Here is a 14,386-nt window from a genome sequence, read left to right on the forward strand (position 1 = left end):
ACAAGCAATGACACATAGTTTGATGACTATCATTTTCTAACGTAGCAGTAAGCAAAGAGGAGACGGACAAGAGGACACGACGAGTTTTCAAGGCCCTCCCGCTCGCCCGCTCTGGCACCAGTGACTCAAATACCTAATGTGAAAATAGCCTAGTATCATCGTGTGAACCGCACACACATGCCTTATACAAATTTGGAGTGTCACAGAACGATTATTTTCTTTTTGGAAACAATTCAACACAAAATGCACCGAGTACTACATAGGAAAACAATTATGACCGGCCATAGGGGGTCACCTCGCTCCCCGTATAAATACTCAAGCCACCCGGCCCACCGGCCACGCCCAACAAACACCCACCCCCCACCCCTCGCCTCCTCCCCCGCACACACCGCACCACACCGCACGCATCTCCCCTCCTCCCCCTCCGCGACACAGATCCCCTCCCCTCTCCGCTCCCCGCTCCTCCTGCCTCCGATCTCTATAAAAGACCAGAAATTTCGAAATTTTCCGCGGACCTTTCCTGCCCGCGCGCCTCTTCCCGCCAAATTCCGGCCTCGGATCCGCTCTGATTCGGCCCGGCCGGGCGGGGTCTGTCGCCATGGCGGAGGCGACGCTGGAGGGGAGCGAGCCGGTGGATCTGTCCAAGCACCCCTCCGGCATCATCCCCACGCTCCAGTAAGTCCCCGATCCGCCCCGCCCCGGGTCGCCGCCGGCGATGGCACGGGGAGATCCCGTCGCCGGTGGCTCGTTGACCTGGTTTGGTTTAGTAGATCCTTCGGGTGCGGGCGGCGCCTGCTGGAGAGGGGGCAGTAATTAGGCTAATCGGTTCGAGTAGTACTAGTAATCACATACCAACCATACCAGGAAAAAATTAAATTGCCGGGATAGCTGGATTGCTGGGTGATGTAGTACGAGGGGCGATAATTAGTCTAACCGGTTTGAGTAATAAGTATTAATCACATGCAATTTTGCCCCGGATATTAGGATTTGGATCCGTCACAGCGAGGGAGAGACCCAAGGGTTTGCTCTGTCTCTGGCCGAGCCAACAAGCATGCCAAAATTCGTCCCTTGTTCCCAAAGATGGGATAGTTTCTTGGCCCTCACCCACTTACTTAGGCGGCGAAAACCTTGGCCAGCGTGCGTTTCTGCACTGAAGCAACGGGAGTTGAACATTTTTCAGTCTTGCCTGCTAGCAAATCATACTTGTACTAGCCAGCATGTGAAAACTTAATCCATGGGTACTAACTCCCTCTGTTCCTAAATATTTGTCTTTCTAGAGATTTCAACAAGTGACTACCTACGGAGCAAAATGAGTGAATCTACGCTCTAAAATATGTCTATATACATCCGTATGTGATAGTCCATTTGAAATCTCTAAAAAGACAAATATTTAGGAATGGAGGGAGTAGTAGGCTAGTAGCATGGTGTATTTGCTTGTTATTGTGCGTTGACAAGTGAGGAATGCTTGTGGCGTTGTCTAAAATTGTTGGATTGCCATGTTATGTTTCAGCGCTAGTAATTGTAGTTTTCTAGATGATGTTGTGTTTTGCTTATGACCTTCTTTTGCCATTTCTATTGAGAAAATTGAGTTTGTTGTTTGTGTATCCTCTTATCTTATGGCAGGAATATCGTGTCAACTGTCAATTTGGATTGTAAGTTAGACCTCAAAGCAATAGCTCTGCAAGCACGTAACGCAGAATATAATCCAAAGGTATGACGATTGGCCAGTGTTCCTGTGGGCATGTTTTCACTTAAAAGTTTTTTTATTTATTTGCGTGCATCACTGTTTTCTAAGGTTATTTGTGCTACCATGTAACACATATATAAGGCAAACATTCCCAAGGTCTTTGAATGATGTAATTCGAAATTGCGCCCAGAGTACATGCTTCTGGTTGAGTTTTTTTTCTGGGAAATGCCAAAGAGTTATGATTTCTTTTGACCATGTGCATGTTCATGTACTTTGTGTTGCATATAAATTTTCCTGGAAAAAAGACAAGTTGTGTGCTCCTGGTTCAAAAAACAAATTTGGATCTAAAAAAGTTGTTTTTTTAAGGCAAATTTTCTTTTGGCCCAGGGCGCAAAACTGTTCTTTTCCCCATGGTTTCAATTTGATAGGGTAATGCTAAGGGAAGATAGTAAAGATGCACCCCGCAATCAGCTTGTAACATAAATAAGAACTCATTTTCCCTACAAATGAGATCCAGCAGTTAGCAGATATCATATGTGCTGCAGTTACCAGATAAAGCTTGACTGTAGTGGGAGTATTTTGAATTGAATGTAATGTCTTAAGCTGAATATACGCTATTGAGTTTGCTACCCAATAAGTGAACGGTGATAGAGTTGCATACAGAGAGTATGCATATTAGCAACTTGCTTATCTGCGTATTTTCTGGTGATACGTCCTGTTTTATGTAACTTAGTTGTTCTGTTCCATGTGTTAATGCTTTTGTTTGTTTACTTTTCTCTTCATACAGCGTTTTGCTGCAGTTATCATGAGAATAAGAGAACCAAAAACTACAGCACTGATATTCGCGTCGGGTAAAATGGTATGGTCCAACTTCACTTGAGCACTTATAAGCTTGTACATGTTCTTGACTATTAGAATGCCTATTTTCATGAGCTGCTGTTGCACACTTGCACTGCCACCGGTTAGAATTGTTTTATTTAGTTTTTCAATCGCCACATGTACCACATTAATAAATTTATACCTAATTTGTACTCTTTTATAAATGTGCAAGTTAAAATTTGCATGCACAAGAAATTATGTTCTTATTTTTGGAGATACTAATTACTCTGTTCCACTAATGGAATGAGCGGTTACCCGTAGCTTAATTTCATTGCCGGTAAGCATCATCAATATCTCTTGTTTATCCGCAATAGATGAACCCTAAAATAATGTACTCCAGTATCTGTGGAAGGATAATTTGCAATGAAAGATGACTTTGAATGTTATTTGGATCGAAATCTTTATTCAAATAAACTCTTGGTTGTCATCACTAATCTTATGGCAATTCTCAGCTGGAAGAAAGATATTTATTGTTATTTTTGAAGAAAGGAACTTTGGTTCTGTCTTATTGATTGAAAAGTGTACCAAGTTTCAGAGAACTACCACCATGTATACAACTAGCCGTCCATCTTTACTTATGTTAACGCAAGTCCTGTTGCAGGTATGTACTGGAGCAAAGAGCGAACAACAATCCAAGCTTGCAGCAAGAAAGGTATTCCGTTGTTTGCTTCGATTATTTGGTGTATGCTGTCTGAGAGGTTTCTGAAGTCTAACACACAATGTTGTTCCCAGTATGCTCGTATCATTCAGAAACTTGGCTTTCCAGCTAAATTCAAGGTAACTGTTCCAGGCATGTATAGTTCTCATGATTTCATGAGTACACCTGTGCTCTGACCAATTTCATCTCGTGAGACAGTCCTAACATTTGTGCTATATCAGGATTTTAAGATTCAGAATATCGTTGGCTCCTGTGATGTTAAATTTCCAATTAGACTGGAGGGCCTTGCATATTCTCATGGTGCTTTCTCAAGTGTAAGTTGAATGATTCCATGTTCCTTTGAGAACCTCTGCGTGTGCATGTTGCTGTTATTCTCGAGCGTAAGTTGAGTGATGTTCACCTTTTCGTTGTTTGGTTTTCAGTATGAGCCGGAACTTTTTCCTGGTCTGATCTATCGAATGAAGCAACCGAAGATTGTTCTTCTGATTTTTGTTTCAGGCAAGATTGTCTTGACCGGGGCAAAGGTAGCAGTCTTTTACTGTACATATACTTCCATTGGCTATTCTTTTAGTACATCTGAAAGACACTAAAACTGTTGTCTTTCCAGGTGAGAGAAGAGACATACACTGCCTTTGAAAATATATATCCTGTACTCACAGAGTTCAGAAAAGTTCAGCAATGGTATGCACTATTATTGATAATGTTATGTTTGCCGTGCGCTAGAAACCTAGTAAAATAAGGAGATCTCTTGTTCAGTTGTTAAAGTTTGAGCATTTTGGTGGATAGTTGCAGTTGATATGTGCATGTGTCATATGGTAGTGAGAAACCTTTTGGATATTTTTTATAATATAGAGCAACTGTACATTGCAAATTCTTGAAGCATTTTTTTGAATTTTCGAATTCTTGAATATTATGATTGTAGTTGGTCATTTAACATGTCTTGTTTTGGAGCAGCATGCTCATGCTTTTCTTTGGACTTTTAAGTTTTCTTGCATGGAGGTTGATGAGAACGTGTAAAGTTGATTTCCAGTGCCTTCATCTCTCTACTTAGGTGGCATTGCTGTGGCTTAGATTGCTATATGCAATTTATGTAATAATAATACTGTCTAGTTGACTGACTTAGGGCTATGCGTCCTTTTTCCTTGCAGATGTTTGGGTGCATTTTAATTTTTCAGATTTGAAGTAAAACTGATTGTTTCTTGTTTGTCTCTGCTTGCAGATTAACTCACCTGATTCACAACTACAAGGTCCCGTGGGATTTTGCCACCTTGAGAGCCGTGACTGCTAATTTTAACTGTACATATATAGTCTGGAGGAGCCCATAGCATGTTGCAATTTGATGCGAGCTTTGATGTCGTGGATGGAGGCTCGAGACGTCTTATCCATTTGGTCTCCTGATGATGATGATGATAATAGGTCTGCCTTGTGATCGACCGAAGAGTTGGTCATCACGGGTCTTAATTCCGAGTAGAGTTTATATGTGACCTGCACAGAAGACAATGTGCAACAAGGCAACTTGGGAGATGAGCTCTGCGTGCGAGTCTTTTCTGAGTACTTACGGTGAACTGCACTGCACTGCACGGTGTAGTTTTCATGCCGTAGGTACAATGATGAGAAGGCTGATGTTGTTAGACGATGTCATATTGGGCAATCTGTATTATGTACTCCTACCTATGTGTGTCCCTTTTCTTTTTATTGCCGTTTGTACTCATTGTGATGTTCCAACTTGCATGACAATGAATAGCGAAACTGCTGTATGTTGGTCTAGATTTCTTGGTTGCCCCATTGTGTTTGCTGCATACCCATGGTGCTTCCTTGCCTGCTTCATTGAAGAATCAGGGTTTTCTTTTGCACGGCAGTTGAACCTTGTGCACGGTGCCAGCTCCGCTGTCGCCATCGGTCGAGCCTGAGCCAAAGACAACGGCGACGCAGGTAGAGGGTCTGGGGCAGGGCAGGAAGGCAAGGCGCAAACGACTTTCAGCCATTGGATTTTGATCAAACGGGTCAGAAGAGGTGACTGTAACATTTTTTTCCACAGTCGGCTCATGTAGTTGACCCCTTCTTACTTCATTGGCTTCTGCTTGTCGCCTCCTAGGCGATGATGGGTTTGATCGGCTACATGCCCACTCAGGCTCTGGGTTCGCAAGGCGACAAAGGGAAAACCTTCCTCTCACCGATCTACACCGGCAAGTCCATGGATTAGCCGCTTCAACGGTCGGTGGAGGGGAGGGGAGTCTTGGTGCCTCGGCTTCGGCTAGTAGATAGGTTTTGGTTTTACTTCTCCCCGGGGCAGTGCTTGGATGGATGGTGACGCTTCTTTGAGTAGTCTTTTGCACTCCGATCCTCCTCAAGTTCGTCCGTCGGGTCCGATTAGACGGTGCTCCGGCGTAGATTCCTGCCAGCTCCTCAAGGCGGCGAGGTTAGAGTTTTTCGTCGTGCGTATGCGATGGCAAGATTTGGTGTCAGGTTCTTCAGATCGATTCAAGGGTTCAACAATGACGACTACGGCTCCGGGATGCTAATCCTTACGGGCACGTGCACAAGGTCAAGTCCATGGATAGTGACAAGTCAGCGGCTCATTCTGACGGTAGCAGTGGTTGTTCGTTAGTCTGGACACCTAGATGTAACTTTTATCCTGCTTTGTACTTTTCGATGAATTTATAATGGTAGAGATCCTATTCTTTTCGAAAGAAAAAGCTTTGTGTTGGGTTTTAATAGTCGGCCGTGTTGTGGCGCCATGAGGATGAGGGCAAGCAAGCATAGCAAGAAGGCTTTGAAGAGTCAACTCAGCGATCCGATCCACTTGCACTACATTTGGCGTGACAGCCTCAGGTGTTACTGCTAATGAATGCTGATGCACTCGCGGCCTCAGGTACCGGAGTTGAACTAATCGTACATACATACAGGAAACAAACGGAGCTACTACAGTGCAAGTATACTACTAGTCGTAGCAGTGCGACCGCTCAACCAGCCAGCTAGTGCACGTGTTGTAATCACGTTGACCACAGATAATCTGCCGCCTACACCGTCGACAGCGCTGCACCGGCGGCGCCCCGGCACCGCCACCGCCGGCCGTTCAACAGCTACCATGCATGCGTCCACCTGATGGCGCCATCGGCCGGCGGCACCAGTCAGTCGGCCGGCAAGGCAAGGCAAGGCGCCCGTCGTCCGTGCGTCGCCGGTGGTCCGGTCACTGCGTCTGCGGCGTGGGGGCGCCGGCCCCGCCGAAGTACTGGGTGCTGAGATCGTACCGGTTGGCGGCGCCGTCGGCGTCCTGACCACCGCCGTTTGACGACGGGGAGCCGTGCTGGTGGGCGCCGTCGTAGACGACGCGGAGGTTGGGGTCGCCCGGCTGCCACTCCACCTTCTTCTTGGCGCCGCACCGCTTGTCGCGGCACCGGAAGTAGCTCCTGCACAATGCGCCGCACCGCCGCGCGCCCTTCGTTATCAGCACTAGGATTTTCCACAAGGTGTTGGCCGGCCGGCAGATCGACATGCATCGTTTACTTCCGTCTACGTACCTGATTTTCTGGATGTTCTTGATGAACTTCTGGCCGTACTTCTTCCACTGGTACCCGTCCTCCGGCATCACCAGCGGCTGGCCGCCGGCTGCCTCCGCCCAAGCTCCCTGCTGCTGCTCCTCCTCGTCGCCATGATGACCTCGCTCACCTCCTTCGTTCCCTCTGCAAACCAACAATACATAGAAATATAACTCTCATGGATCATCGTGTACATGAATGAACGAGAGCACTTGCAACTAATCTGACTAAGAAAACAGGGACATGCATGAATCTAGCTAGCTACTAGCTAAAATAAAAACTCGATCGAGACAATCAGATTCAGAGCACACAAGGATTTGGAGCAGATCAAGGGAGGATGCATGAACGAATGATTCCTACGAAAGGGACGCTTCTTTTGTTTTGCTCGGCGGCCGGCTTGGTGAAGGAGTAATATATATCCCCTGTGGATATGTTTGGAGAAACCGTAAACGATCGACCACGACAACAGATTAATTAGGCTAGTCATGTATAATCAAGTTGATAACCCTAAAACCGAATTGGTTTAGCCAAAAACTCCAACACAAATTAAGTTAGATATCTTCACACAGAGATCTACAGAGCCAGAGAGAGAGAGAGAGAAGGCGTGAGGGGTCATACTCATACGTTGTGGGCGGCTGTGAGGTTGAGGCCATGGCGGAAACCGACGAGGAGCGGGTCACCGGAGTGCTTCCATGCTCACGCTGTTGCTAACTACTAGTAGCTACATGAACGGATGGGGGGCTGTGAGCTTCGGCTAGTTGCAGAAGAGAGTGTATATATATACACAAGAGAGAGGGGTGGGGTGGGGGTGGGGGGTGTGTGTCGAGGGATCGGAGTACTAGCTACTAGTGGATGAGAAGCTTTGGGGTATCAATCGAGGTTATTTTTTGTTCAAATGGAAGCTTCAACGATGCAACGCGCGCGTGTTAACGTCGTCTGAGACCAAGAAAACTTTTGGTCACACGCTCTGTCCTACCCTAGCTACCCAGCTGATTCAGCAAAATTAGCTACCGTGATGCAGTGCACGTACTACTATGAGTATTACCAAATTTACATCTCGGGCCCTAGTTTCAAGTGCGCTACTAGTGATTCTATATAGCTTAGTGATTCCCGCGGACAAAAAATATATAGCTTAGTGAAATCAATCTATGTCAAAAAAAATTTGTTATTGCCGATTCGAAATCCGCAGCCATCTGATCAAGTTTAATTTTCAATAATTTTTCTAAAAAATAGAAAATGATCATTTTATAAGCAGTGAGCACAAAATACATACACGCGCACGCACGCAGTAAACCGATTTTTTTAGTTGCAGGCTTGCAGCACATGAAAAATCTTGATGTGGCCTCGCTATCAACGGGTCTACTTCGCTTGCAAGGAGTCCAAAAATATTACCCAGAAGAATTGATCCAGAAAACATAGATAATGCTGCATCCATTGAACCAGGCAAGGGGCAACTAGAGCTAGCCATATGCTTAATTGGCAAGTGGTGCCACTGTGTGATGTGATCCGCTCACATAAAATATATAGGGCCTCGTGGATGCATGGCATGCAAATTCACCCACGGATCACATGGAGGATTGATTCACTGCCGTGACGGCGGCTTTAATTCCGTTAGCGCACGCCCGTACTGATCAGCGGCCTGACGTCGGCCGCGGTGCGTCACGTCAGGGAACCTTTCCTGGCCATGCATGCATGGCGCGCGCGGGCGCTCGCTTGTTCCGAGAAGCTGCCTCGGCGATCAGTTGGGCCGATTAGTTTGGAGTCATTGATGCTGGCGCTGGATCCAACGGGCTTCGCTTCACCTTCGATGCTGCCCACATGGAGCTTCCTTCCTCTTGTCTTGGTAAAAATCTTCTGTGTGTGGATGGTGAAAACTTTTACGGAGTATTAGTTACTACGTCCTTTTCGGTTTATTAGGCTCGGTAACCCTAGCTAGATAAATAATTCGATCAATATAATACTTACGAGTTATATATTATAAAAATGATGCCATTAAAAAAATTAAACGTCCTGGTTTTTAATGGTAGTATAACTTTTGTGGATACACAATTTGTGTTGCATCAGGTGACCATAAACGAGCAGACATCTTCAACCTCTCCAAGATCTCCGGGAACCCTTAGCTATCATGCAATTATTAGCACAATCAGTAGATCCCATCTAGATACTCTGTCTAGATTGTCCACCCACAACTCGATGAGTTGACTGCCAGCTCGCTGAGTACATCTTGCACACCATCATCGTAACCCATTTGGTGATATAGTCACATAGAAGCAGGAGCATGATTTTGTTACTCATACAGTGAGGGTCGAACCTTGGTAAATTTGGTGTCGCTTGTTTATATCTGATAACTAGTGAGCATGAAAATATTTTCTACAAGAATTTAGTGAAACTAGGGAAATTCTGGTGGGGCCAAATCAAGATCGGTCTACAGCAAATTAAATGGCATATGGATGCACCGGTCGATTATCTGTCCATCATTGACCTTCCGTCCATGGAAACTTTTCTTCTTATAGCTCTTAACACATGGGTGATAAAGTGATACTCGTATGCAACGTACGTGTTGCTTTTCTTTGGCTCTCAATCTTAAAAGGAGTACTACCAAATTAGCCACATGCAGCACTAGCTAGTAGCGATGTTTTCTTCCATTCCATGCACGGAGAGTCGTCGTCTCCTCGATCGTGCTGCCCCCCACCGACGCCACCGGCCGGCTCGCTCGGAACAACGCAAGCAAGCGGCCCGTTTCCTCGTTGCTTCCCTGCCGCGCGCTTGCTTTTCTGCAGAGTGGACGACGACGGCGAGAAATCGCCGAGAAAGCTCCGCCCAGAGTCCAGTCGCCGGGGTCGTCAAGCAGAGGCGTCGGCTTCTGCATGCTCCCTCCCCGCGGGCCGGCGACGCCACATAACGCCAGTGCCGCGGCCAGAGTGACAACAAAGTGGCTGGGATAGATGCCGGCAACACGGTGTGCAACAGCTGATTGAGTTTTGATTCTTCAGCGCATGCAAGACGGCGAGAGTAACCGCGCGGCTAGGTAAGGTAAGGTAAGGCTGCGAGTCCTACCGCAGCAACTTGCAAGTCGTCCGTGTCCCTGTCCTGCTACCGCCTACCGGGCATGCCGACCTCCATCTTCCGGCGAAAGGTCGGGTCAGAGCACCCATGAATAGAGGCAGCAACTGGACGGGGAATGAATTGTGGTATCCATTGAGCTCGGATGAACCTGGTCGGTGTTGGCGCAAGAAGGCGGCGACTTGGGCGAAAATCTAGCGGTACGTGCGTGCCTCGGTGACCGCCAAGAATGTGCGCGTGTTTCCGATTTTTCTTGGAGCACAGCTATCGTTGACTACTTGGTTAGTGACATCCGACGTTAGACGGGCGGGCACACCGGCAGTACGGAAGGAACAGTGACGGGAGAGAACATTCAGCTGACTACTTGTGCGCGCGCGTGGGTGTTTTGAAATGAGAGAAGCATGTATGTACGCAAGTTTATGAAGAATCAGTTTTCATTTTATTTTAGTTTCGCTTTCACATTGTTGGATGAAGTGGATACATGTAATAAACTTCTTGATAAAAATATGTCTATTAGTATTAGTACACAACCTTGTATGCACATTTTAAATCAAACCACCACCATGCTCGAGAATTAATGTATAGCAAAGTTGGTCAATGTTTTTTTTTTCTCGGTGACTTAGAAATAGCGATTGAGAAAATTTAATGTTAAATCGACAATCCTAAGCGTCGCTCATTAATGTTTTATTGTTTTAAAATATGTGATCAAACAATTGAACTGTTCTACAACTAAAGTTGCACACAACTTTTTTTGTATGCAATGTTAAGTTTCAAGATGTGAAACCCCGCAAAAAAAGTTTTAAGATGTGAAACGGGACGGTCCCCACAAGAAAAGAAGGGAAACTCTTGGGGCCCTCCCTCCCCCCACCCCCAAAATACTTTTAAAAGGGCAAAATTGCCCTTAGCAACGTAGTTTAGGAGACTAATTATATCACCTGGATTAGATTATTTTTTCGTAGTAACCTGGATTTGTTTTGAGGGGGTTTGGATTAGATTTGATTTTTTAGCAAATCCTGGATTAGATTGGATGACTAGCATATGTTCTACAACCGTATAGACCCAGTTTGGAAGTAAACACAGCCCTTCTACAACTCAAACAAAAGGGCCCACGGTAGCCCACAACCCCTTTCGTTCTTCTCTCACACAAAACGAAGGCTCAACGCCGCCGCCACTGGTTGTGCCAGCTCCAGCATACCCCCCATCTACCGTGCTAAACTGCCCCCAACTTGCAATAACCCCCTGCACAGCACAACTACACTGAAAGGAACGGCCGATCCCTACGTCTTCCTTCCAACGAAAGGTCGGGTCAGAGTATAGCAACGGAGTGGGAAGGAATTAATGGTGGCGCGTCCATTGAGCTCGATCTGGCAAACACCGTCAGTCGGTGCTGGCGTAAGAAGGCATGGCAGCGACTTAGGGGGAGACCAGCGGTAGCATGGAGAGCTTGGCTCGATCGGTGACAACCAAGGAGCTTGTTCACTACTTTTCTTGGAGTAGAATTCTCGTTGACTACTTTGTTAGTGACTCAGCCGCACTACACTAGACAAGGCAAATTTATATTAGCATGGAAGGAACAATTACGAGATCTCGATCAAAAATATTCAGCCATGAGAGCAGACTTCGTGTGCGCATGGGTGCTTTGAAATGAGAACAACGTATGGATGCTCAAGCTCATGAAGAATCGGATATTTTTTTTAGTTTCACTTTTGTTTCAAAATAGTTTTACATTGTTGAATGAAGTGGTTACACGTTTGCCTCTGATATAAAAGTATGTCCATTAGAGTAACACACAATTTCATAAGCATGTTTTTAATCAAAAATCGACGAGACACTTCGTCGTTCGCCCAACTACAACTATGATAAGAAATGAACGGATAGCTTTCCTAAACATGAATTAATGAATGAACGAGATAGATTAAAGCACCACAATGATTTGCTTGACCACTTCTCTTCGGGTGCACCAGCCAACAGAGTGATAAATTGCGAGAGACCTCAGCTGCCTCAGCTCGAGCTGCACCATTTAAAGATGTCTTTAATATGGATGAGTCAAAGAGGCTATTTTTGCGTGTCCTACTGACGCCACTGTGACCGGATGAATTCATAAGAGCTTTTTTTCGGGTGAAAAGGGATTTGTCATTACTCACGGAGGCTTCTCAGCCAGAGTCAAGCTTACAATGAGGTCTAATCAATAAGGCATTGGGACCTGATGAATTCATAAGGGCTTTTTACACACACTGCTCAGACATTGTTTGCTCTGACTTATTGCGTGTCATCTGCCAATTTTACATTAGCTGAGAGCAAATTATTGGCATCTACTTAATACTGCTAATATGGTTTTTATCCCGAAGGAGGACCCGACCTCGGCATTGAACTACCGGCCAATCAATCTAGTCTGATGCACGGCATTATTAAGATCACATGAAATATGTTGAATAGAAACACAAGGGTCGTGGTTTGGGAACAAGGATGACCTCGACAAATTTAGGACTCGGGGCGAAATAAAATTTATCTTTTATACCAAACTTTTATTCTTATTTAATCTTATTTTTATCATATTATAATAATGAGTTTAATTATTATTATTTAGTTGTTATAGTTAACATCATATAGTTTGGTATGGTTAACAAACATTTTTTTCTTATCAATTGTAACGTACGTAATTGAAACTTATGTTTATGCTAAATTTAAATCATGTGATGTAACGGAAGTTATCTTGAATTATTTTCCCACAATTTCATAATTATATAATGCATACATACAAATTTGTATGTAGATGTTCGTGTAGTATGTTCTAATTTCGTTAAATATCATGGTAGGTATATGTAGATGTGTAAGTAATATGTTAATAGTTGTTCTAGTGTATTATTAGGCGGGCATATTTTTAGAACCTTGTGCGGTATTTTTTTTTTGAGAGTACGCCAAATTGGCGTACTATAATTTTATAGAAGGCAGAAGATAATTACAAGCAGTCGAGCAAGATGCGAACATCCTGCTTGACAGACACCAACACCATCCCGAATACAAAGCTCACTCTCTCACGAAAGGATCTAAACCTCCTACGCCTAATCCTACGAGCGACCAATCCCTAATCTCCGAGAGCACAAGCGTCACCAGTTGCTCGGGCGTCCTTTGCGCATGTGCTCTGTTGAACACCCTCGCGTTTCTCTGTTTCCACAAAGCCCACGCCGTGCCGATCACGAAGGAGTCAAAACCTCGACGAATTTTGTGGGAGAACCTTGTAGGGTATAAATTGTGACGTTTGCAGATGTGTTCCATGTTAGATTAGGTAATAATTTTAATATATGCTCGGTGTTGAAATAACATCGATTACCGGTGAACGTAAACATATTTTCCCATTCATCTTTGCATACATACAATTTGTTTAATTGGTATGCTCATCTAATGTTTGTTTTCATATGGTGTATACATGAGCTCCTGACAGTTTCTAAAATAAAAGATTTTGTATGGATTAAGCAAAAAAATCTAGTTAACATAAATTTTAGTACAACCTGCATGAAGTCTTGTTGCTGCAATTCCTTGCCCCTTTTGTTTCGAAGATTGTTGTCAGGAACAGTGAGACACTAATTTGTTTGCTAGTGCAGACAGAGGGAAATCGTCCCTGAAGTGTCGATAAGATTGATATAATCTTCTGAGAAGTTTGCTATAAACTCCAGTGAAAGTCTTCTGTGATGTAGTGAAGATTGACAGATTCTGATGAGTTTGATTCCGAGAAGATTGTGTTTCGGAGATGGCCCCCAAAAACATTGCCGCCTTGAAGTAATTGGTTCCTGAGGTGTCCAGGAAGAAATGACTACAGCCGTGAATAATGAGGATGAAGTGAAGATGTAGTATTTGTTTCGTCATTTCATTTTCTTCCTCGAGTCATAGGACCTTGATTGCAATTGTGTAAAGCATTAGGGAGAGAGGGTCTCCCTGACGAAGGCCTTGCTTGCTACAAAAACGCAAACCAGGCTCTCCATTCACCAAGATAGTAGAGGAGGCAGATGACCCTAACATAGCAATCAGGTTACATTATCGCTGACCGAACCCCAACCTGGACGCATTATCAAAAGTACTCGCAGTATCCAATTTCAGCAGCAAAGCCAACTCTTTGTTCTTGTGCAACTTCCATAACGCATTTCTGCTATAAAGAAAGTTGTCTTGGATCGAGCGACTCTTGGGTTTTATTGTTCACGAGGGAGCATGTGTGCTCAGGATCAAAAGATCACTTTAGGTAACTATGTCCTTTTTTTTTGTCATGGTATGTACTCCTTGAGATGTTTCAACTTGCACGAGAATGGATGGCGAAAACTGTTGTGCATGCTGCTAGACTTCTTGGTCGCCCCATTGTGTTTGCTGCATACTCGTGGTGCTTGATTGAAGAACCTTGTGTAGTGAGGTGAGACGGGCAGCTGTGATGTCGCCATTGATCAAGCTCGATCGAGCCAAAGATGACGACAATGCAGGTGGAGGCGAGGCGGATGCTTCACAACTTCGTGTGGGCGGATGTGTGGTGGTCGCCGGCGTTGAGGATGGTGGAGATTAGAGAATAGGTCGGCG

General features: G+C 44.9%; 2 protein-coding genes across 4 annotated transcripts; one reads left to right on the forward strand and one right to left on the reverse strand.

Annotated features, from left to right (window-relative positions):
- The first annotated feature begins 365 nt into the window (after positions 1-365).
- Positions 366-4,991, forward strand: LOC109747831 (TATA-box-binding protein 2). Of its 2 annotated transcripts, XM_020306870.4 has the most exons (9): positions 366-675; positions 1,624-1,711; positions 2,475-2,546; positions 3,168-3,218; positions 3,299-3,343; positions 3,446-3,538; positions 3,647-3,748; positions 3,832-3,905; positions 4,444-4,991. In XM_020306870.4, coding segments are annotated over exons 1-9 (603 nt in total). In that variant the 5' UTR covers positions 366-598; the 3' UTR covers positions 4,445-4,991. The 2 variants fall into 2 exon arrangements, with proteins under 2 accessions (XP_020162459.1, XP_040242346.1); XM_040386412.3 differs by lacking the exon at positions 3,832-3,905 and having other exon boundaries at positions 372-675.
- Positions 4,992-5,996: 1,005 nt separating this feature from the next.
- Positions 5,997-7,514, reverse strand: LOC109767117 (WRKY transcription factor WRKY24). 2 transcript variants are annotated; one of them, XM_020325888.4, is made up of 3 exons: positions 7,382-7,514; positions 6,746-6,907; positions 5,997-6,634 (listed from the first exon to the last, which is right to left on the reverse strand). In XM_020325888.4, exons 1-3 carry the CDS (start codon positions 7,414-7,416, stop codon positions 6,415-6,417), a joined length of 417 nt encoding a protein of 138 aa, XP_020181477.1. In that variant the 5' UTR covers positions 7,417-7,514; the 3' UTR covers positions 5,997-6,414. The 2 variants fall into 2 exon arrangements, with proteins under 2 accessions (XP_020181477.1, XP_020181478.1); XM_020325889.4 differs by having other exon boundaries at positions 7,388-7,506.
- Between the last annotated feature and the right edge of the window lie 6,872 nt (positions 7,515-14,386).

Source organism: Aegilops tauschii, chromosome 4 (genome assembly GCF_002575655.3).
Source record: "Aegilops tauschii subsp. strangulata cultivar AL8/78 chromosome 4, Aet v6.0, whole genome shotgun sequence".
NCBI lineage: Eukaryota > Viridiplantae > Streptophyta > Magnoliopsida > Poales > Poaceae > Aegilops > Aegilops tauschii.